Here is a 19356-nt window from a genome sequence, read left to right on the forward strand (position 1 = left end):
TATATATATGTATATATATATATATATATATATATATATATATATATATATATGTATATATATATATATAAAATTATATAACTATCTTCAGAGATTCCACCACAATTTGTGCTGCACACGTTTGCACATTTGTCTGACTCTGCATCCTCCTCTATAAAGACATCTCCCCCAGCCATATGTGGCCTTTACTAGATATGCAGAACCGGTAGGCTACTTAGAAAGTGCAAGAATTGCCAAAAGCGAAACAATGAACATTGCAGAGCGGTGTCTGGGTGGAGTTTGATCTGTAAGAAGGGTGAGTTCACATCCCTGTGCTACCCCAATATCTGCACCTATACACACCTTGTACCAAGTGGAAGAGCACATCCTCTGCACCCCCCCAGACTCTGCACTCATGTACACCCCCCTAGTGCCCATACTCGCATATACCTTGTACAACTCTGCCCCACCAGTGCCCACATTCACATACACCTTGTACATCTTCCCTCCAAACCCCCCTCCCCAAAAGTCCACACTCACATACACATTGTAACCCCCCCCATGGTCCACACTCACCATGTACATCCTCCCTGTGCCCACACTTACATAACATGTAAAGCCCCCAGTGCCTACACTCACATACACCCTATACATTCCCCCAGCCTATACCCTCACATATACCTTGTAAATCCCCCCAGTGCCCACACTTACACCGTGTACATCTCCCCAGCCCCATGCACTCACATATACCTTGTACACCCCCCCTAGTGTTCACACTCCCATTCACCTCATACACTCCTGGACCCTCAGTGCACACACTCACCTTCCACAGTCCTGGCCCCCCACTGACCACACTTGCCTCATACACCCCAGCCACCCTGATGCCCGCACTCAATTTATATAAAAACGACCCCCGCACACTCACCTCATACGCCTCTGGACCCCCATGCCCACATTCACCTCAAACCTCAACCCCCACACTCACCTCATACACAACCACACTCCCCTCATACACTCCTAGTACCCACTCACCTCATACACCCCCATTGCCCACACTCACCTCACACTCCAGTGCCCACACTCACCTCATACACCCCCATTGCCCACACTCACCTCATATACCCCCATTGCCCACACTCACCTCATATACCCCAAGTGCCCACACTCACCTCATACACCTCCATTGCCCACACTCACCTCACACTCCAGTGCCCACACTCACCTCATACACCTCCATTGCCCACACTCACCTCATACACCTCCATTGCCCACACTCACCTCATACACCCCCATTGCCCACACTCACCTCACACTCCAGTGCCCACACTCACCTCATACACCTCCATTGCCCACACTCACCTCATATACCCCCATTGCCCACACTCACCTCATATACCCCAAGTGCCCACACTCACCTCACTCCAGTGCCCACACTAACCTCATACACCCAGTGCCCACACTAACTTCATACACCCCCAATGCCCACACTAACCTCATACACCCCCAATGCCCACACTAACCTCATATACACACAGTGCCCACACTCACCTGACACTCCAGTGCCCACACTCACCTCATACACCCCCAATGCCCACACTAACCTCATATACCCACAGTGCCCACACTCACCTCATACATCTCTGGTCACCACACTCACCTCATACACCCCAGTGCCCACACTCACCTCACACCCCAGTGCCCACACTCACCTCACACCCCAGTGCCCACACTCACCTCACACCTCCAGTGCCAACACTCACCTCACACCCCAGTGCCCACACTCACCTCACACCCCAGTGCCCACACTCACCTCACACCCCCAGTGCCCACACTCACCTCACACCCCCAGTGCCCACACTCACCTCACACCCCCAGTGCCCACACTCACCTCACACCCCTAGTGCCCACACTCACCTCACACCCCCAGTGCCCACACTCACCTCACACCCCAGTGCCCACACTCACCTCACACCCCCAGTGCCAACACTCACCTCACACCCCAGTGTCCACACTCACCTCACACCCCAGTGCCCACACTCACCTCACACCCCAGTGTCCACACTCACCTCACACCCCAGTGCCCACACTCACCTCACACCCCCAGTGCCCACACTCACCTCACACCCCCAGTGCCCACACTCACCTCACACCCCCAGTGCCCACACTCACCTCACACCCCAGTGCCCACACTCACCTCACACCCCCAGTGCCCACACTCACCTCACACCCCCAGTGCCCACACTCACCTCACACCCCCAGTGCCCACACTCACCTCACACCCCCAGTGCCCACACTCACCTCACACCCCAGTGCCCACACTCACCTCACACCCCAGTGCCCACACTCACCTCACACCCCAGTGCCCACACTCACCTCATACCCCCAGTGCCCACACTCACCTCACACCCCAGTGCCCACACTCACCTCACACCCCAGTGCCCACACTCACCTCACACCCCAGTGCCCACACTCACCTCACACCCCAGTGCCCACACTCACCTCACACCCCAGTGCCCACACTCACCTCACACCCCAGTGCCCACACTCACCTCACACCCCAGTGCCCACACGTCTATTGAAGTCTGGTAGATGTGGTGTGACTCGTGCTGTAGTTGGGATTGTGTAGAGAAGTAGTGGTGTGGAGTCCTGATGACTTGGTGAAGTGTAGGAACTTGTATCGTCCAGTCCAGGTGTACGGACATTGCCCACCCTTCCCCGGGCACTTACCTCTCATGATGGCAGTGACAGTGTCAGGCAGTCATGAAGATCCCAGCCCGGGCACTTAGCGGACTAATCCCTTGTTAGAGCCGGAGAGCAGCAGCTGTAGTGAGCCAACCATCCCTTCCTTCGTCGCCGTGTTGTGGAGGAGTGTGTGTCGGGGGAGAGGGGAGTGTGTGTGTGTCCGTGTGTGTGTCCGTGTGTGTGTGTCCGCGGAGCTCCGCACTGCTTCCTTCTCTGCTCTTCTGTCACACCGCTCCAGATTTCTTCCTCATCACTTGTATGAGGAGCGGGGAGAGGGGGGGGGCGGAGGGCTGGATTATGCAATGGGAAGCAAGTGAGCCACCACAACAAGAGAGAGACAGGGAAGGAGGGCACACAATGCCAGTGTGTGTGTGTGTGTGTGCGAGGAGCCGAGCGAGCATGTGGCTTTTCACATGACATCTGTGTCACATCTCCACTAAGAAAGTTACAGGACATCACCACGGTCAGCTCATTATGGGGCCCAGGACACGCCCACCACGCCGCCTGCTCTACACAATGACACCAGAGGGGGCGCACACCTAGAGAGAGCATGATAACTTCATCCCTTGCTCTATTACATGGGATCACTAACCTAAAGAGCTCACAGTCTAATGTGCCCCAAAACACTCTTCCCTTCCAATCCATTCACAGCAAAGTGAGCCGAGCACACAGAGCAGAATTGTATCCATATCAGGTGCTTCATTCATGAATTTGTCATCAATCCCATTGTGAGATTGCATGGGGAAAGCAGAGAGACAATCATTACCTTACAATCATATCTTCCAATCCACTTTTCTGTGAGTCATATCAATCGGTTCTTTCTGTCAGAAGACACGGATCAGAAAGGAAATCCATCATTTATCAAAGTGTGTATGGCTACAGCCAGGGCGCAAAATGATCACTTGTGTTGCATTTCAGATGCTTCATTCTTTAACCACTTGCCTACTGGGCACTTATACCTCCCTTCCTGCCCAGGGTCATTTTCAGCTTTCTGCGCTCTCACGCTTTGAATGACAATTGCGCGGTCATGCTACACTGTACCCATATGACATTTTTATCATTTTGTGTCCACACAAATAGACCCTTCTTTTGGTGGTATTTAATCACTGCTGGGTGTTATATTTTTTGCTAAATTAGCGAAAAAAGACAGAAAATTTTGAAAAAAAACGTTTTTCATAGTTATAAAATCTTGCAATCAGGTCATTTTGGTGCACTGATGGGCACTGATGGGCTGCACTGATGAGACTGCACTGATGGGCACTGATAAAACTGCACTGATGGGCACGGATGGGCTGCACTAATGGGCACTGATGAGACTGCACTGATGGGCACTGATGGGCTGCACTGATGGGCACTGATGAGACTGCACTGATGGGCACGGATGGGCTGCACTGATGGGCACTGATGAGGCTGCACTGATGGGCACTGATGAGACTGCACTGATGGGCACTGATGAGGCCGCACTGATGAGCACTGATGAGTCTGCAATGATGGGCACCGATAGGTGACATTGATGGGCACTGATGAGGCAACACTGGTGGGCACTGATGAGGAGGCACTGATGGGCGGCACTGAATGACACTGATAGGTGGCACTGACAGGAACTGATAGGTGACACGGATGGGCACTGATAGGCATCACTTCTAGGTGACACTGATGAGGAGGCACTGATGGGCACTAATTAGCAGTACCTATTGGCAACACTGATGAGCACTGATTGGCAGCACTGGTGGGCACTGATTGACAGCACTGGTGGGCAATGTTGGGGCTGCACTGATAATTTGTGCCCACTGCCCTGATTATCAGTGTAGATGTCCCTTTTACACAAGCCGATTATCGGCTCCCCTCTCCTCTTGCTGACAGCATGAGTGTCAGCTTTTATTGGACACAACTGATCACATAGTAAAGAGCCACTAATTAGCTCTTTACCCCAATCTGTGATCAGCTGTGTCCCAAGGACACAGCGATCACAGAGCACACCACTCGTGCGATGCATGCAGGCACACATTGGACATGTTCATGGGAGGATGTCATATGACGCCCTCCCAGAACTGGCTGGCCACCAGTGCGCACTGATTGGCAGCACTCATAATCAGGACACTGATAATCAGTGCCCACTGCTCTGAGTATCAGTGTAGATGTCCCTTTTACACAAGCCAATTATCAGCTCTCCTCTCCTTATGCTGACAGCATGAGGAAAGGAATGTCGATAACTGGCTTGTGTTTACATCGTGATCAGCTGTGATTGGACACAGCTGATCACATGGTAAAGAGCCGCTGATTGGCTCTTTACCCCAATCTGATCAACTGTGTCCCAAGGTCACAGCGATCACAGAGTGCACCACTGGCACGCTAAATGCGGGCATGCGATGGGTGCGTTCACAGGCGGACATCAAATGACGCTCTCCCAGAACTGTCTGGCCATCATTTGGCTATAATACGGTTGACAAGTGGGTAATTTGATCGCATGATCCTATGGACAATTCGATTATGGAATTGCAGGTGAAAAGGAGACGTGCAATCGATACCTGACGAGTGTATCTTCAAAATCCACTTTCCCATGTGTGTCATATTAACCAATAATTCATACTGACCAATAAGTCTTATTGGAAAAGATGAATCAGAAAATGAATCCATTATTTATAAAAGTATGTATGGCAACAGCCAGGATGGAAAAATTAACTATTGTGTTGCATTTGAGATGTTTCATTCTTTAATTTGATTGTATGATCAGTTAGATTATGGAACTGCAGGGAAATAAGAGAGATGCAATCGATACCTTATGAGGGTATCTTCAAAATCCACTTCCCCACATGTGTCCTATTCACCATTTTTTTATACTGACCAATTATTCGTATTGACCAATAATTCTTATTGGGAAAGATGAATCAGAAAAGAAGTCAATAATTTATCATAGACTGTATGGTTATCATAAGGGTCACTATGCACATTACATATCATCCCACCATGAAATTATTATACAATCAACTTTGGAGTCACCAAATTATGTAATATGAGGACCTCATATACAATCTATCCAAGTAGTTTGTATTCAATCAGCCAGACCCCTGCACTACACGGTCATTGTGAAGAGTTACACCAGATAGGCAACAGAGAAATGTGTTTGTTTATTTATTTATTTATTTGGGAAAGGAAAAACATCCTCCTCTGTCAACTTCATATCCTCTTTTATAGTCTTTGCTGGGTACAGCATGGCTGCTGTTTTATAGGAAGCTATGACTAGAACACAACAGTAATTTGATCACTAACCCAAAGAGCTGACAGTCTAATGTGGCCAAAAGCCTTGTTCCTCCAAGAGGCATAATTTCCATTCCAATCAATTCAGAGAGAATTGATCAAACTTATTGAGTTTGAGATGCTTCAATCGTGAATTCCATCGTATTACAATCAATCAGATTATGAGATTGATACCTGACGATCGTATCTTCCAAAAACGATCAAAATCCATGTGTGTCATATAGATTGGTTATTCATATCGGGAGGAATAGATGGGAAACATAAATCGATAATTTAAGCAGGTATAGCTACCATAAGTCTAGATTTACACCTGTGCATGTAGGAGAGAGAGAGAGGACTGGTTGTTAAACACACAACCCTACCAAAAACTCTTGAACATGCTTTTTTAATGCATTTTTGATACACTTCTATTGAAGTCTATGGACTCGAAAACATACTTTCCTGCATAAAAAAAGTCCTGTCCCTCTTCCAAAACCACACTGCAGGAAATGGCATAAAGTCCAACCTCCTATAGGAAACCCTGTTTAATTTATTGTTCAATCCTGTCCTTCTGAAAACGCAGTAAAAAATGCACAGGTGTGAACTTAGCTTAAGGGTCACAATGCACATTACACAATTATTCATATTGACCAATAATTCTCATTAGGAAAGATGAATCAGAAAAGAAGTCAATCATTTATCAAAGCTTGTATGTTTATCATAAGGGTCACTATGCACATTACACATCATCTCACCATGCAATTTTTGTACAATCAACCTTGAATTTACCAAAACTATATAATATGAGGACCTACCTAATCAGGTGGCACAGTGGTGTAGTGGGTAGCACTTTCGCCTAGCAGCAAGAAGGGTCGTTGGTTTGAATCCCAACCACGACACTACCTGCCTGGAGTTTGCATGTTCTCCCTGTGCCTGCGTGGGTTTCCTCCGGGTACTCCGGTTTCCTCCCACACTCCAAAGACATGCTGGTAGGTTAATTGGCTTCTGTCTAAATTGGCCCTAGTATATGAATGTGAGTTAGGGACCTTAGATTGTAAGCTCCTTGAGGGTAGGGACTGATGTGAATGTACAATGTATATGTAAATTGACAGCGCTATATAAGTACCTGAAATAAATAAATAAATAAAAAATAAAATAAATAAATCTATTCAATCAGCCAGGCCCCTGCTCTATCATAGAAAGATGTTCAATAATTTATTTGGGAAATAAAAAACATCCTCCTCTTTCAACTTCATACCCTTAGTACAGTATTTGCTAGATAGAGACTGTCTATTGCTTTATAAGAAGCTATGACTAGAACATGACAGATGTGATCACTAACCCGAAGAGCTAACAGTATAATTGTGGCCATACAGTTATCAATCAAAGAGGCATAATTTCCCTTTCGATAAATTTAGTTTTAATTTGATCAAACTGAGTCAGTTTGCCAAGGCAGAAAATGATCAATCGCGTTTGCTTTTCAAGTGCTTCGTTCACAAATGTGATCGCATTTCAATCAATCAGATTATTGAAATAAAACAGAGATGTGATCAATAATTTTACAATTGCATCTTCCAACTATGGTTTGAAATCCATTGAATGGGTTGTCGACTACAGATCAATAATTTCTATCAGGATAGGATGATCCGAAAGGAATCAATCATTTGCACACCATGCATTTTTTGTACAATCAATCTTGGATTCATCTAAACTATGTAATATGAAGGCATTCCTATTCTATCCAATCCTACTATATGGTAGATCTGAAGGAGATTGTACAGTCAGATTTTAACATGTGTGATGAGAAACTTATATAGAAGGGTAACCAGCCTGTAGATTAAGTCAACCTATGAGGATAAAACATTTTTATAAAGACACCTTTGGACATTTAGAGGACTCAAAAATACCGATTGACTTCAGTAGCTAAAGTTTTACTTTTTTTATTCAAAACATTTGTTAAAAATATATATGATAAAATACAGTATATGTAATATTTGTTTTATCAGATGCATAATACCAAACAAAAAGATCACTAAAAACACAATTCCTTCCCTGAATAGACTCCCCATTCATCACCCACTAATTTATACATGTAGGCTAGGGTTACACCTGCTTCTAAATTTTATTGTACTTTTGGTACATTTTTTATGTGTTTACCATGTATTTTTGATGCATTCCTTAAGCAATCTTAATGAAGTCTATGGGGCCAAAAATGCACCAAAAGAAGCACCTACATTTTCAAGTCTCACAGAAACACATGCATTTAAAGGAATAGACCCCATAGACAATATCAAGATTCCTTGTGTTGTGCGACATCCGAAGCACAGGTTTCACAGGTGTGAACAGGGATCTAATGCTTCAGCCATACCACAAGGTAGTTTCCACTGGTGTAGGGACGTACCTAGAGCATTTGGCACCCGGGGCGGATCCTATATCTGGAACCCCCACTTCACTGATCATGCCTGTATGCACTCAGTTACTTTGTCACACCTCTACTCACTCAGTCCCCCTCACACCTCTACGCACTCAGTTCCCCTCATACCTCTACTCACTCATTCCCCCTCACACCTCTACGCACTCAGTTCCCCTCACACCTCTACTCACTCAGTCCCCCTCACACTTCTACGCACTCAGTCCCCCTCACACCTCTAGGCACTCAGCCCCCCTCACACCTCTATGCATTCAATCCCCCTCACACCTCTACGCACTCAGTCCCCCTCACACCTCTATGCACTCAGGCCCCCTCACACTTCTACACACTCAGTCCCCCTAACACTTCTACACACTCAGTCCCCCTCACACCTCTACGCACTCAGTCCCCCTCACACCTCTAGGCACTCAGCCCCCCCTCACACGTCTATGCTCTCAGGCCCCCTCACACTTCTACACACTCAGTCCCCCTAACACTTCTATGCACTCAGTCCCCCTCACACCTCTATGCACTCAGTCCCCCTCACACCTCTTTGCACTCAGGCCCCCTCACACTTCTACGCACTCAGTCCCCCTCACACCTCTATGCACTCAGTCCCCCTCACACCTCTATGCACTCAGGCCCCCTCGCACTTCTACGCACTCAGTCCCCCTCACACCTCTATGCACTCAGTCCCCCTCACACCTCTATGCACTCAGGCCCCCTCACACTTCTACATACTCAGTCCCCCTCACACCTCTATGCACTCAGTCCCCCTCACACCTCTACGTACTCAGTCCCCCTCACACCTCTATGCACTCAGTCCCCCTCACACCTCTATGCACTCAGTCCCCCTCACACTTCTACGCACTCAGTCCCCCTCACACTTCTACGCACTCAGTCCCCCTCACACCTCTATGCACGCAGAATAGGTAAAGAAATGCTGGCTATGTGTCCTCAACAAGGAGTGAAGAAAATATTCAGGGAAGAAATGTATTTATTACAGGTTTTTAAATAGTGAGACAATTCACACAGCACTTTACATGGCGTAGATTCACATCAGTCCCTGCCCTCAAGGAACTTATACTCTAAGGTCCCTGTCCAACATGCATACACTGCACATAGTACCAACAATTTTCAGCCAGAAGCCAATTATCCTATCGGCATGTCTGTGAGATGTGGTAGGAAACCACCTAAGGACAGGAATTTCATGCAAACTCCATGCAGTTATTTCCCTGGATGGGCTTTGGCTCAAGGACCCCAGTACTGAAAGGCAGATGCGCTATCTGCTGAGCTGCTGTGTTTAGTGTTTTAAAGTGATCTGTATATGTAGGAGAGCCACAACTCTCCTGTCATGGAGCATAAAAGTATAGTGGAAGCTATTGTAGTCATAAAGGGCAGCAATCCAGGAAGTGGCATGCATCTCAGTATGGTTAACTATTTGTTACCCAGCAGATAAAAAAAAGCCTGCAGTTCTGCCTTAAATAGTGGCAAAGTCACTTTAAAAACAAGTTATTAATGGCAGATGTTAGCCTCTATTCTCATATTGGATGAACAGAAGCTGACTCCAAACTCCAAGAAGGAGAGAAGAATTTACTCCATGTCTCTAACAAGGAGAAAAGAACTGGCTCCATGACTCCAACAAGGAGAAAATAGCTGGCACTGTGTACCCAGCAGGAGGAGAGGAGCTTACTCTATTCCCCAAAACAAGGAGAAAAGACCTGGCTCCATGTCCACAAAAAGGAAAGAAGAGCTGGCTCCCTGTTTCCATCAAGAAAAGAAAGAGCTGTCTCTATTTCCCCATCTTAAAGAGAAGAACTGGCTCTGTGTTCCCAACAAGGAGAGAACAACTGGCTTTGTGTCCACAACAAGGAGGTAAGAGCTGGCTCCATGTCACCAACAAGGAGAGAAGAGTCGGCTCCCTGTCCCCAAGGGGAAGAGAAGGGCTAGCTCTATGTCCCCAACAAGGATAGAGGATTTGGCTCCCTGTCCTCAACAGGAAGAGAAGGCTTTGAGTCCTCAACAAGGAGAGAAGAGCTGGCACCTTGTTCTGAAAAAGGAAAAAAGAGCTGGCTCCATGTCCCCAACAAGGAGAGAAGAACTAACTCCCTGTCACCAACAAGAGAGAAGGGCTAGCTCTATGTCCCCAAGAAGGTGAGAAGAGTTGGCTTAATGTCCTCAATAGGTAAAAAAGAGTGGGTTTTGTTTTACCAACAAGGAGAGAAGAGCTGGCTCCCCAACAATGGTAAAAGGTATGGCTCCCTATCCACAACAAGAAGAGTAGAGCTGGCTTCCTGTCCCCAACAAGGACAGAAGTGCTGGCTCCATTTCCTTAACAAGAAGAGAGGAGCTGCCTCTCTGTTTCCAACAAGGATAGAAGAGCTGGCTTTGTGTCCCCAACAAGGAGAGAACAGCTGGCTATGTGTTTTCAAAAAGGAGAGAGTAGTTGCCTTTTGTCCCCAACAAGAAGAGAAGAGTAGAGTCTGCACCCCCAACAAGGAGAGAAGAGCTAGCTCCTTGTCCCCAACAAGGAGAGAAGATTAGGCTCTGTGTCCCCAACAAAGAGGGAAGAAATGCCTCTATATCCCCAATAAAGAGAGACGAGCTGGCTCCTTGTCCCTAACAAGGAGAGAAGATCTGGCTCTGTATCCCCACTCCCCAACGAAGAGGGAAGAGCTGTCTCTATGTCCCCAACAAGGAGAGAGCAGTTTTCCTTTGGGGGGGGGGTCATTGAGCTAGTCTCCTTTCGCTTCTACAGCCATTGAAAATTAATTTTCTTTCCCTGATCTCCTGAAGAAATAAAAATCAGGGAAAAGATTACTCCCCTTTCCTCCAGTGTAAATTACATATTAGATTGTCTGAAACATTAAACGTATAAAGGAGTGGGTGATAAATGGGGGAGACTATTCAGGGAAGCACTTGTGTTTCAGTGATCTGTACAGTATATAATAATGTGTTAAATCGAATGTACTGTTAAATTAAAAAAAAAAGTAATGTTTTAGCTATTGAAGTCTGTAGGTGCTTATTCAGAGCCGTAAAACTCTCTTGGAGGCTATAAAAACTTTGATATTATAGGCATGGTGCCTAAAACGCTTCTGTTAGCCAAATACCAGGATAACTGCATGATTAGTCCCAAAAAAGTAATATCCCCTCCCAATACTCTCTCTTTTTTTTTGGTGAACAAATACTTTCAATATATGCTGCCCGCCAAGTCAACAATTGGGTTTCTATAAAAGTACGATCGCAGAGATGACCTTCTTAACCTGGTGCATGCTCCCTGTAGCCCTATAGGCGGTAAATGAATGTTGTCAACTTATATTTGACGAAAGAGGCAGCAATCAATTACAGCCTAATAGAGTATGGAGGGCATGCATCTTGTAGGATGTCTCAGCACTCGCATTTCTATGAAAACCCAGCCATTGTCCTGTTGATCAGCATACAGCAGCTTCTGTGTTGGATGGTCAGTATTTTTTACTCAAAAAAGATTAGAGAGGCCCAGGAGGGAACATGTTTATCTTTTATTCCAAATTACGCAGTTATCCTTCAAAGGATGGAAAGGGAAGCCACCAGTGGGGAACAGCAGCATGCAACCCTCACAGAAGTGTTGAATGCTTTTTATATTTAAGCAAGCTTTTCTCTTTAACACTGTTGTTCTGAGGTGCAAGCAATGGTACTGGTAATAATTCTTTGCAGGGATGCCTTTATTTTTTATTTAACCACTTCAGCCCCAGAAGGATTTACCCTCTTCCTGACCAAGCAATACGGCACTGCGTTGCTTTAACTGACAAGTACGCGGTTGTGCGATGTTGTACCCTAACAAAATTGATGTCCTTTTTTTCCCACAAATAGAGCTTTCTTTTGGACCACCAAAAGAAAGCTCTATTTGTGGGAAAAAAGGACGTCAATTTTGATCACCTCTGCGGTTTTTATTTTTTGCGCTATAAACAAAAAAAAGAGTCAACATTTTGAAAAAAAAAGCAATATTTTTTACTTTTTGCTATAATAAAAATTCCCCAAAAATATGTAAAAAAACTAATTTCTTCCTTAGTTTAGGTCGATCTGTATTCTTCTACATATTTTTGGTAAAACAAAATCACAATAAGTGTATATTGATTGGTTTGCGCAAAAGTTATCGTGTCTACAAAATAGGGGATAGATTTATGGTATTTTTATTATTAATTTTTTTTTATTAGTAACGGCAATCTGCGATTTTTATCGTGACTCCGACATTGCAGCAGACAGATTGGACACTTTTGACACTATTTTGGGACCATTGCCATTTATACAGCTATCAGTGCTATAAAAATGCACCGTGTAAATGTCACTGGCAGGGAAGGGGTTAAACATCAAGGGGTTAAGTGTGTTCCCTGGGCGTGTTCTAACTGTAGGGGGGATGGGCTCACTACAACATGACAGAGATCATGGCTCCCGATCACTGAGAGCAGTAGATCCCTGTCATGTTGCTAGGCAGAACAGGGAAATGCCTTGTTTACATAGGCATCTCCCCATTCTGCCTCTCTGTGTCATGATCGTGTACCACCGGTGGACATCAATTCAGCGGGACCCTCGATCACGCTCCTGTGGCAGGGCGCGCGCGTTGCCGGTGGCGCGCATGCGCCTGCTAGCCGCCGATGACGCAGCGACTTACGGGTACGTTGTTTTGCGCACCCACACCACTTTGCTGATGTATATCGGCGTGAGCCGGTCGGCAAATGGTTAAGAAGAATGCTAGGGAATTTTTTTTTCTTTAATATGATGGTTAAGAAATAGTTTACTCTCATGAGGTGTATGCCACCTTAAAAAAAAAAAAAAAAAAAAACAGGCTGTTCTTTTTTGGCTATTTAAAATTTCCTTGATGTTGGTAAGTATAGCTTTTTGGTCAATTTCGGACACTGCGACAGGAGAGCTGCTGCTCTCCCACACAGAAGCCAAACTATACTCCACTCCTCACCCCTTGTCTATTACTGGAATGCCTTGTATTTCGGGAAAGTTTCACAGACTACAATAGTTCTGTGAATGGACAAGGGGAGATGAGGGGCAGACAAACAATCGTATTGCTTAAGTGTAACTTCCCTGTTGCAACACCAATAAAACTGTACTGCCTGACATCAATAAAATTGTATATATATATATATATATATATATATAGTCAAGAAAGGGCCATGCACCTAATTGCAGCTAGTTCTTTGCTACACAGCAGATTAAAATAATTATATATATTTATTTTTTGTTTATTTTTGTTTTATTCTAGAATCCTGCTTTGAATAGTGACAAAGTCAATAAATGGGAGATCCCATGCTTCTATTCTCATAGGTTTTCTTTTGTAAATCAACAGGACAAAGATGTTCACACCTCTCTACATATTCTCAGAAACATGCATTCTCAGATTCCAAATGTATGTATATTAATAGGAACAGTAGACTATCCAGTTGCTTATACTCAGAAGAACAACAGCCTACCTACTGAATTTTCAGTCCAATAGAGTGCTTTGCCGAACTTAGCTCTGCTTAGGGTGTTGCCTGCAGATTGAATGAAACCAAAGTTAGCGGATGACAGTCATCTTTGTGTCTAGGTACACATCAAAGGAAGAAAGATTTCTAGCAAATTCTTCTTGAATTTATGGATTCCTAGCAGGTAGGTTAAGCTCCTAAATGTATAAAATCCATTCACACTACATCGTGTTACATGCTTTAGTGCCGTGGGGTGTTTAGAGCTGCTTAGAAATAGAAAGTGTTGTAAAGGAAAGTTTGCAAAGGTATGTGAGCGTGTGTTTCTAAAAGCAGGAATGTTGCTTCAAACTTCAGAATCTTCCAATCAGTATCTAAAAAAATAGTGGAATAAAATATATTAATATTTTGCTTTCCCCTTGCCAAGTGCAAGCATGACACACATAAAAAATGTAAATATTTAAAGGCCCAGTTCACTCAAAACTGATATTTCAACTTTTGGTAGATGCTGGAAAGTTAAATAACCTAACAGTTTCTAATATATCTCGGGAACTCTGCTGTTGACAACTCTGTGCTTGAGTTCAAAAGTCTACACATCTACTGCAACCATTATAAGGAGTTTTGACACAGGTAGGTGCTGTGGCTGGGAGGAAGTGAGGTGGGGGAATTGGAGGTGCTATGGTAGAGCAGAGTGGTGAGATGGGTGGGAGGCAGTTTGACCAGAGGGTGAGGCATAGTAACCATGGAGGGAGGTGATAATTTAGGTGGAAGTCGCTGTGGTGAAGCGAGAGTGAAAGGGTTAGCAGGCAGTTTTGACTGGAAAGAGTGAGGTGGGTGGACCTTTTTGTGACCAGGTGGGTGAGGTGCCAAAGGTAAGGGGCACTGTGGAGGGGGGTAGTTAGGTGGAGTAGGTGGAGTAGGAAGTGAGGTGGCAGATCAAGGAAGGGGGGTGAGTGGGGGCACTGTGTGTGTGTGTGTGTGTGTGTGTGGGGGGGGGGGTTTAAAGTGGGTGTCAACCATTTTGACCAGGGGGCTGAAGTACGTGGGAGATTCTGAATCGAGGTGTACTGACACTATGATAGAATTGTCAGCACACCTCCTTTAGGAAACTTACAAGCAGTTACACAATGTTACCAGCTTCAGCATCTAAAACGTGTTGGCCACATAGAACTTCTATCCAACACTTCAGCAGAACAGTGTATGGAGTGAAATTTACACACAGTAGACCGGTTGCATGTCTGAGCAGTAGTGCATAAGGGATGGGGAACACTCACAGCTAAACTCATGGTTTATGGTTCCGAAAATGCAGGTTTTCAATTGTACTCATTAGTTGTCGTTTTTTTTTTTTTTTTTAGCCTGACTAACTATACTACGTATGTAACATTAAAAGCAGGGTGGGAAAATACAAAACTCCTGTTTAGGTAAGAAAAGTTGAATTATGACAGGGAGATCATACTGTTGGAGTATGCAAGACATGTAAGAAGCCAGGGGCTGCCCATGTCCACCAAGTTTAACCTATAACTTACATATCACTTTTGCGTCCACTGAATCTTTATGTTTACTGTAGGGACACAATAGATCAAGACATTATACAGGCACAAGCTAGTTTTAGATATATAATTACAATATATCACTGGTAGAAATCTTCCAACACGCTAGAACAATGCTGACATGTGAGAACACATTTTGTGGAAAAGAAGAAGCTGGCAGAAAAAGGCAAAGCAATTATATCACGAAATTGATAGGAAAATATACTGGTGTTTCTACTTATCCTTGCAGATCCGCCCACTGTTTAAATCTAAAACTGCAATTTTTCCTTATTTTTATGATTTTTTACTCTCTTTATTATTGTCTTTCTGATTTTACCAACTTTCTCATTGATACAGGGTCTGATTATCATTACAGCCTGACAGCAACACACAGAACAAAAAGCACAATCCCTAGAAGTACTTATGTAGCACCTTCTAGTGTGTGCTACTACAAGTGTAGTACAAGTAAAGGCATTTGTCTTGCCCTGGGATAAACCTGAGTTACTGAATCTGGGTCAAAGTTATTAGAGGCCAGGACTGGATGACTCATCCTGGCAGCTCCCTTTTGCCTCCCCCTGATATCTGGAAAGTTGGAGAACATTCTATAACTAGTGGGTGGAGGAGCTGCACTGAATATTTATGGACTCTTAGCCAATCCCCAGGCTAAGAGTCCATAATCATAGCTTAAACAAGCTATGATTAAGCACTGTTTGATAGTGTGAAACACGTCAGCTCTTCTGTCCTGTGTTCTGCTGTGGCATGTATTTTTTATATCATTTTTTCTAATAAAGGCTAATTTTTGGAGTGCGGCTGTCCAGCATTTTCCTTCATCCCAATTGCTATATGCATTGCCAGCACCTGTTACTTCAACTCTGAGGAAAGGTTTATTTCCATTGACCTACCTGGAGCGGTGATCTCTTTCTCCTTTCCCCAGGAGTGGGCCTGGCAGGGAACTGGGATAACCCATAAATAGACATTGGCAATGCCAGCAAGGGAGTTCGGGTGGAAGATGGAGATGCAAAGTTGAGGGAGGCTGATCAGCCCTTTACCGGGGGAGGGGGCTGGCCTGGAAGGATCCCACCACAGGAGGCAGTTGGAGGGATTTATGCTGGAGAGGCAGCGGGAGAGAGCAAGCAGAGACAATGAGTAGATCAGCAGGATGCAGGGACAAGACGAGGGGAGAAACTGTCAGCTGTGCTCTCTTGAAGACCGTGGTGTGCCAAGTCTTCATCTAAACTTGCCCTGGGAAATCGCCATGTGTGTAAATCAATCGGGAGGACTGGGAGGAAGAGCAGCCAGGTGCAGCTGGTGGCAGCCAGGCAGGCTAGAATTTTCTGCAAGCAGTGGAACTGGGATCAGTGGCCGCGGGGAAGCAGAGGGAGATGTGATATGCTGTTTCACTCCATGTACCACTTTTCAAGGGACTGAGAGTTCCTGCCTGTAATGGGCCTTTGCTGAACTAGCAATATACAGTATTGCTAGTTTCACCAGGAGTGAGCAGCAGGTGCTGTACAAAAGGAACCAAGTTTGTGCAAGAGGAAGGAAGAAGAAGATATGTGTAAATAGGGAGGAAGTTGTCCCTTTGTTTATGTTTTGGACTTTTTTTAAGTTGGACATCCCATAATTTCCCTATCCCATCCAAGTTATCATTCCCCAATAAAACAACAAAAACAAGCCAAGGACTGATTTCTGTGTCTGAGTGAATGAAGGAAATGCCAGGTGACTGGTTGTACAGCAGTGGGGAACCCTAACTCAGCAGCTTCCTATGAGGGGTGTGCTACACTTAAAATGGCACTGGAACTAATCTACAAGGTTGCATATGTTTGTTCCCTCAATCTCAAACGCTGCTGCCCTGGTTGGTCATTGCTGGCTCAGGAGCCCTTCTGGTTGACTGGAGCATTACTTATCTGGAAACTTTCTTCGTGCCAGGAAAATTATATGTTATACTTTCACAATCTTGACAAGGTCCCTAAGTTCATCTAAAGCTAACAAACTATAGTATATACAGGGCTCAAAAAATTCAAGTCCTGAGCTACTAGCCAGGCCTTAAGAGTTACTCCCACCAGTTGCCCCACCCAATCCCTGCCCTGCCCCTAATTCTACCCCTAAACATGCCCTCATAAATGATCTTATGAAATTACACTGTTAAATGTTATATTCAGAATTAAGTTACAAAAATAAATATTAACAACAACTCTATCAGTGCCCATCCTTCATTGCAGCCTCATCAGTGCCCATCGATGCAGCCTATCAGTGCCCATTAATGCAGCCTAATCAGGGCCCATCAATGCAGCTTCATCAGGGCCCATCAATGCAGCCTCATGAGAGCAGCCTCATGAGTGCAGCCTTATCAGTGCCCATCAATGCAGTCTCACCAGTGCCCATCAATGTAGCCTGATCAGTGCCCATCAATGCAGCCTGATCAGTGGCCATCAAAGGTAGCCTGATCAGTGCCCATAAATGCAGCCTGATCAGTGTCCATCAATGCAGCCTCACCAGTGCCCATCAGCACAGTCTCATCAGTGCCCATCAATGCAGCTTCACCAGCAACCATCAATGCAGCCTGATCAGTGCTCATCAATGCAGCCTTACCAGTGTCTATCAATGCAGCCTGATCAGTACCCATCAGTGCCCATTAACGCAGCCTCACGGGTGCCTATCAGCGCAGCCTCACCAGTGCCCATCAATGCAGCCTGATCAGTGCCCATCAATGCAGCCTCACCAGTGCCCATCAATCCACACTCATTAGTGTCCATAAATTCAGCCTGATCAGTGACCATCAATGCAGCCTCACCAGGTCCCATCAGTGCCCATCAATGCAGCCTCACCAGTGCCCATCAGCACAGCCCCACCAGTGCCCATCAGCGCAGCCTCATCAGTGTAAACTCACCAGTGCCCATCAGCGCAGCCTCACCAGTGCACAGGGATTAGAGAGAGGATAGCCAGCTGGATCACACAGAGCAAAGATCTCCCTAGGTGACACAACATGGATTTGAATTGCCCCGCAGCCCCAGTCAAACAAAGTCCCGCCTCCTGGACTGACTCCAATGATAGATGTCATACTACTTCAATTTCCCAGCATTGGACCAGTGTGCTGTCTATCATAGGAGCCAGTCCAGGAAGCGGAACTTCATTTGACTGCTGCTGCCCTCAAGTTTTATCTACTCGCCAAATGCAAGCAGGCGAGTGGAAATTTTGAGGACTGGTATATATATATATATATATATATATATATATATATATATATATATATTTGAAAATTGATCAATCCTGATGTACTCACTGCCTCTCTCATTTATTGCTCTAAAATGCCAGGACTGTACAAATATCCCCCAAATGACCCCTTTTTGGAAAGTAGATAGTCCAAGGTATTTAGTAAGATGCATGCTGAGTTTTTTAAAGTTGTATTTTTTTTTGTCACACTTGTTTGAAAAGTAAAAAAAATAAATAAAATTTGTGAAATGTGCTTTTTTTTTTACATGCTGTCACCAGAGCAGTATAAAATCATATGACTGGTGTGGCAGTGATTGGGGATACTGACAATTTTTTTTCTCAGTTCTTTAACATTATTTTTCATTTTTTACATTTTTTTTTTACATACTGTGACCAGAGTAGTACATTGTTACCATAGTGACACTCTACTACTCTGGCAAAGTGATCAGGATTTTTCTTTTAAACTATGATTGCTTATATCATGTGATAGCCACAGCTATCACATGATACAGATGTGCTGTGATTGGCCCTGTCTGTACCATATGATCACTGTGACCAGTCACAGAGATCATCACAACAGTACACAATGAACGGCTATGAATGAGTACAACTGACATGCGATCGCTGTGGTTGGCCACTGAGATCACATGGTATTGAGCCCAGCCCAGTACAACAATCTGTCAAACTGACAGATTGAGCCACAGTGTAGCTGCTAGAGTACGCAGGAGGCACGTGACTAGGATGATGTCACATGACATCCACCCAGGATGGGAAGCTCCCCCTCAGTCGTCATTTTTCT

General features: G+C 45.0%; 1 protein-coding gene across 1 annotated transcript in view; it reads right to left on the reverse strand.

Moving 5' to 3' along the window:
* The window catches only part of RORB (RAR related orphan receptor B), a 406621-nt gene extending 403473 nt beyond the window's left edge, over nucleotides 1-3148 (reverse strand). Inside the window, exon 1 of the mRNA XM_073634272.1 lies at nucleotides 2707-3148. Within this exon, the coding sequence (XP_073490373.1) occupies nucleotides 2707-2713 (7 nt within the window). The 5' untranslated portion in view covers nucleotides 2714-3148. The remainder of the gene's footprint in view (nucleotides 1-2706) is intronic.
* Between the last annotated feature and the right edge of the window lie 16208 nt (nucleotides 3149-19356).

The sequence above is a fragment of the Aquarana catesbeiana genome, linkage group LG01, assembly GCF_042186555.1.
Source record: "Aquarana catesbeiana isolate 2022-GZ linkage group LG01, ASM4218655v1, whole genome shotgun sequence".
NCBI classification, from domain to species: Eukaryota; Metazoa; Chordata; class Amphibia; order Anura; family Ranidae; genus Aquarana; species Aquarana catesbeiana.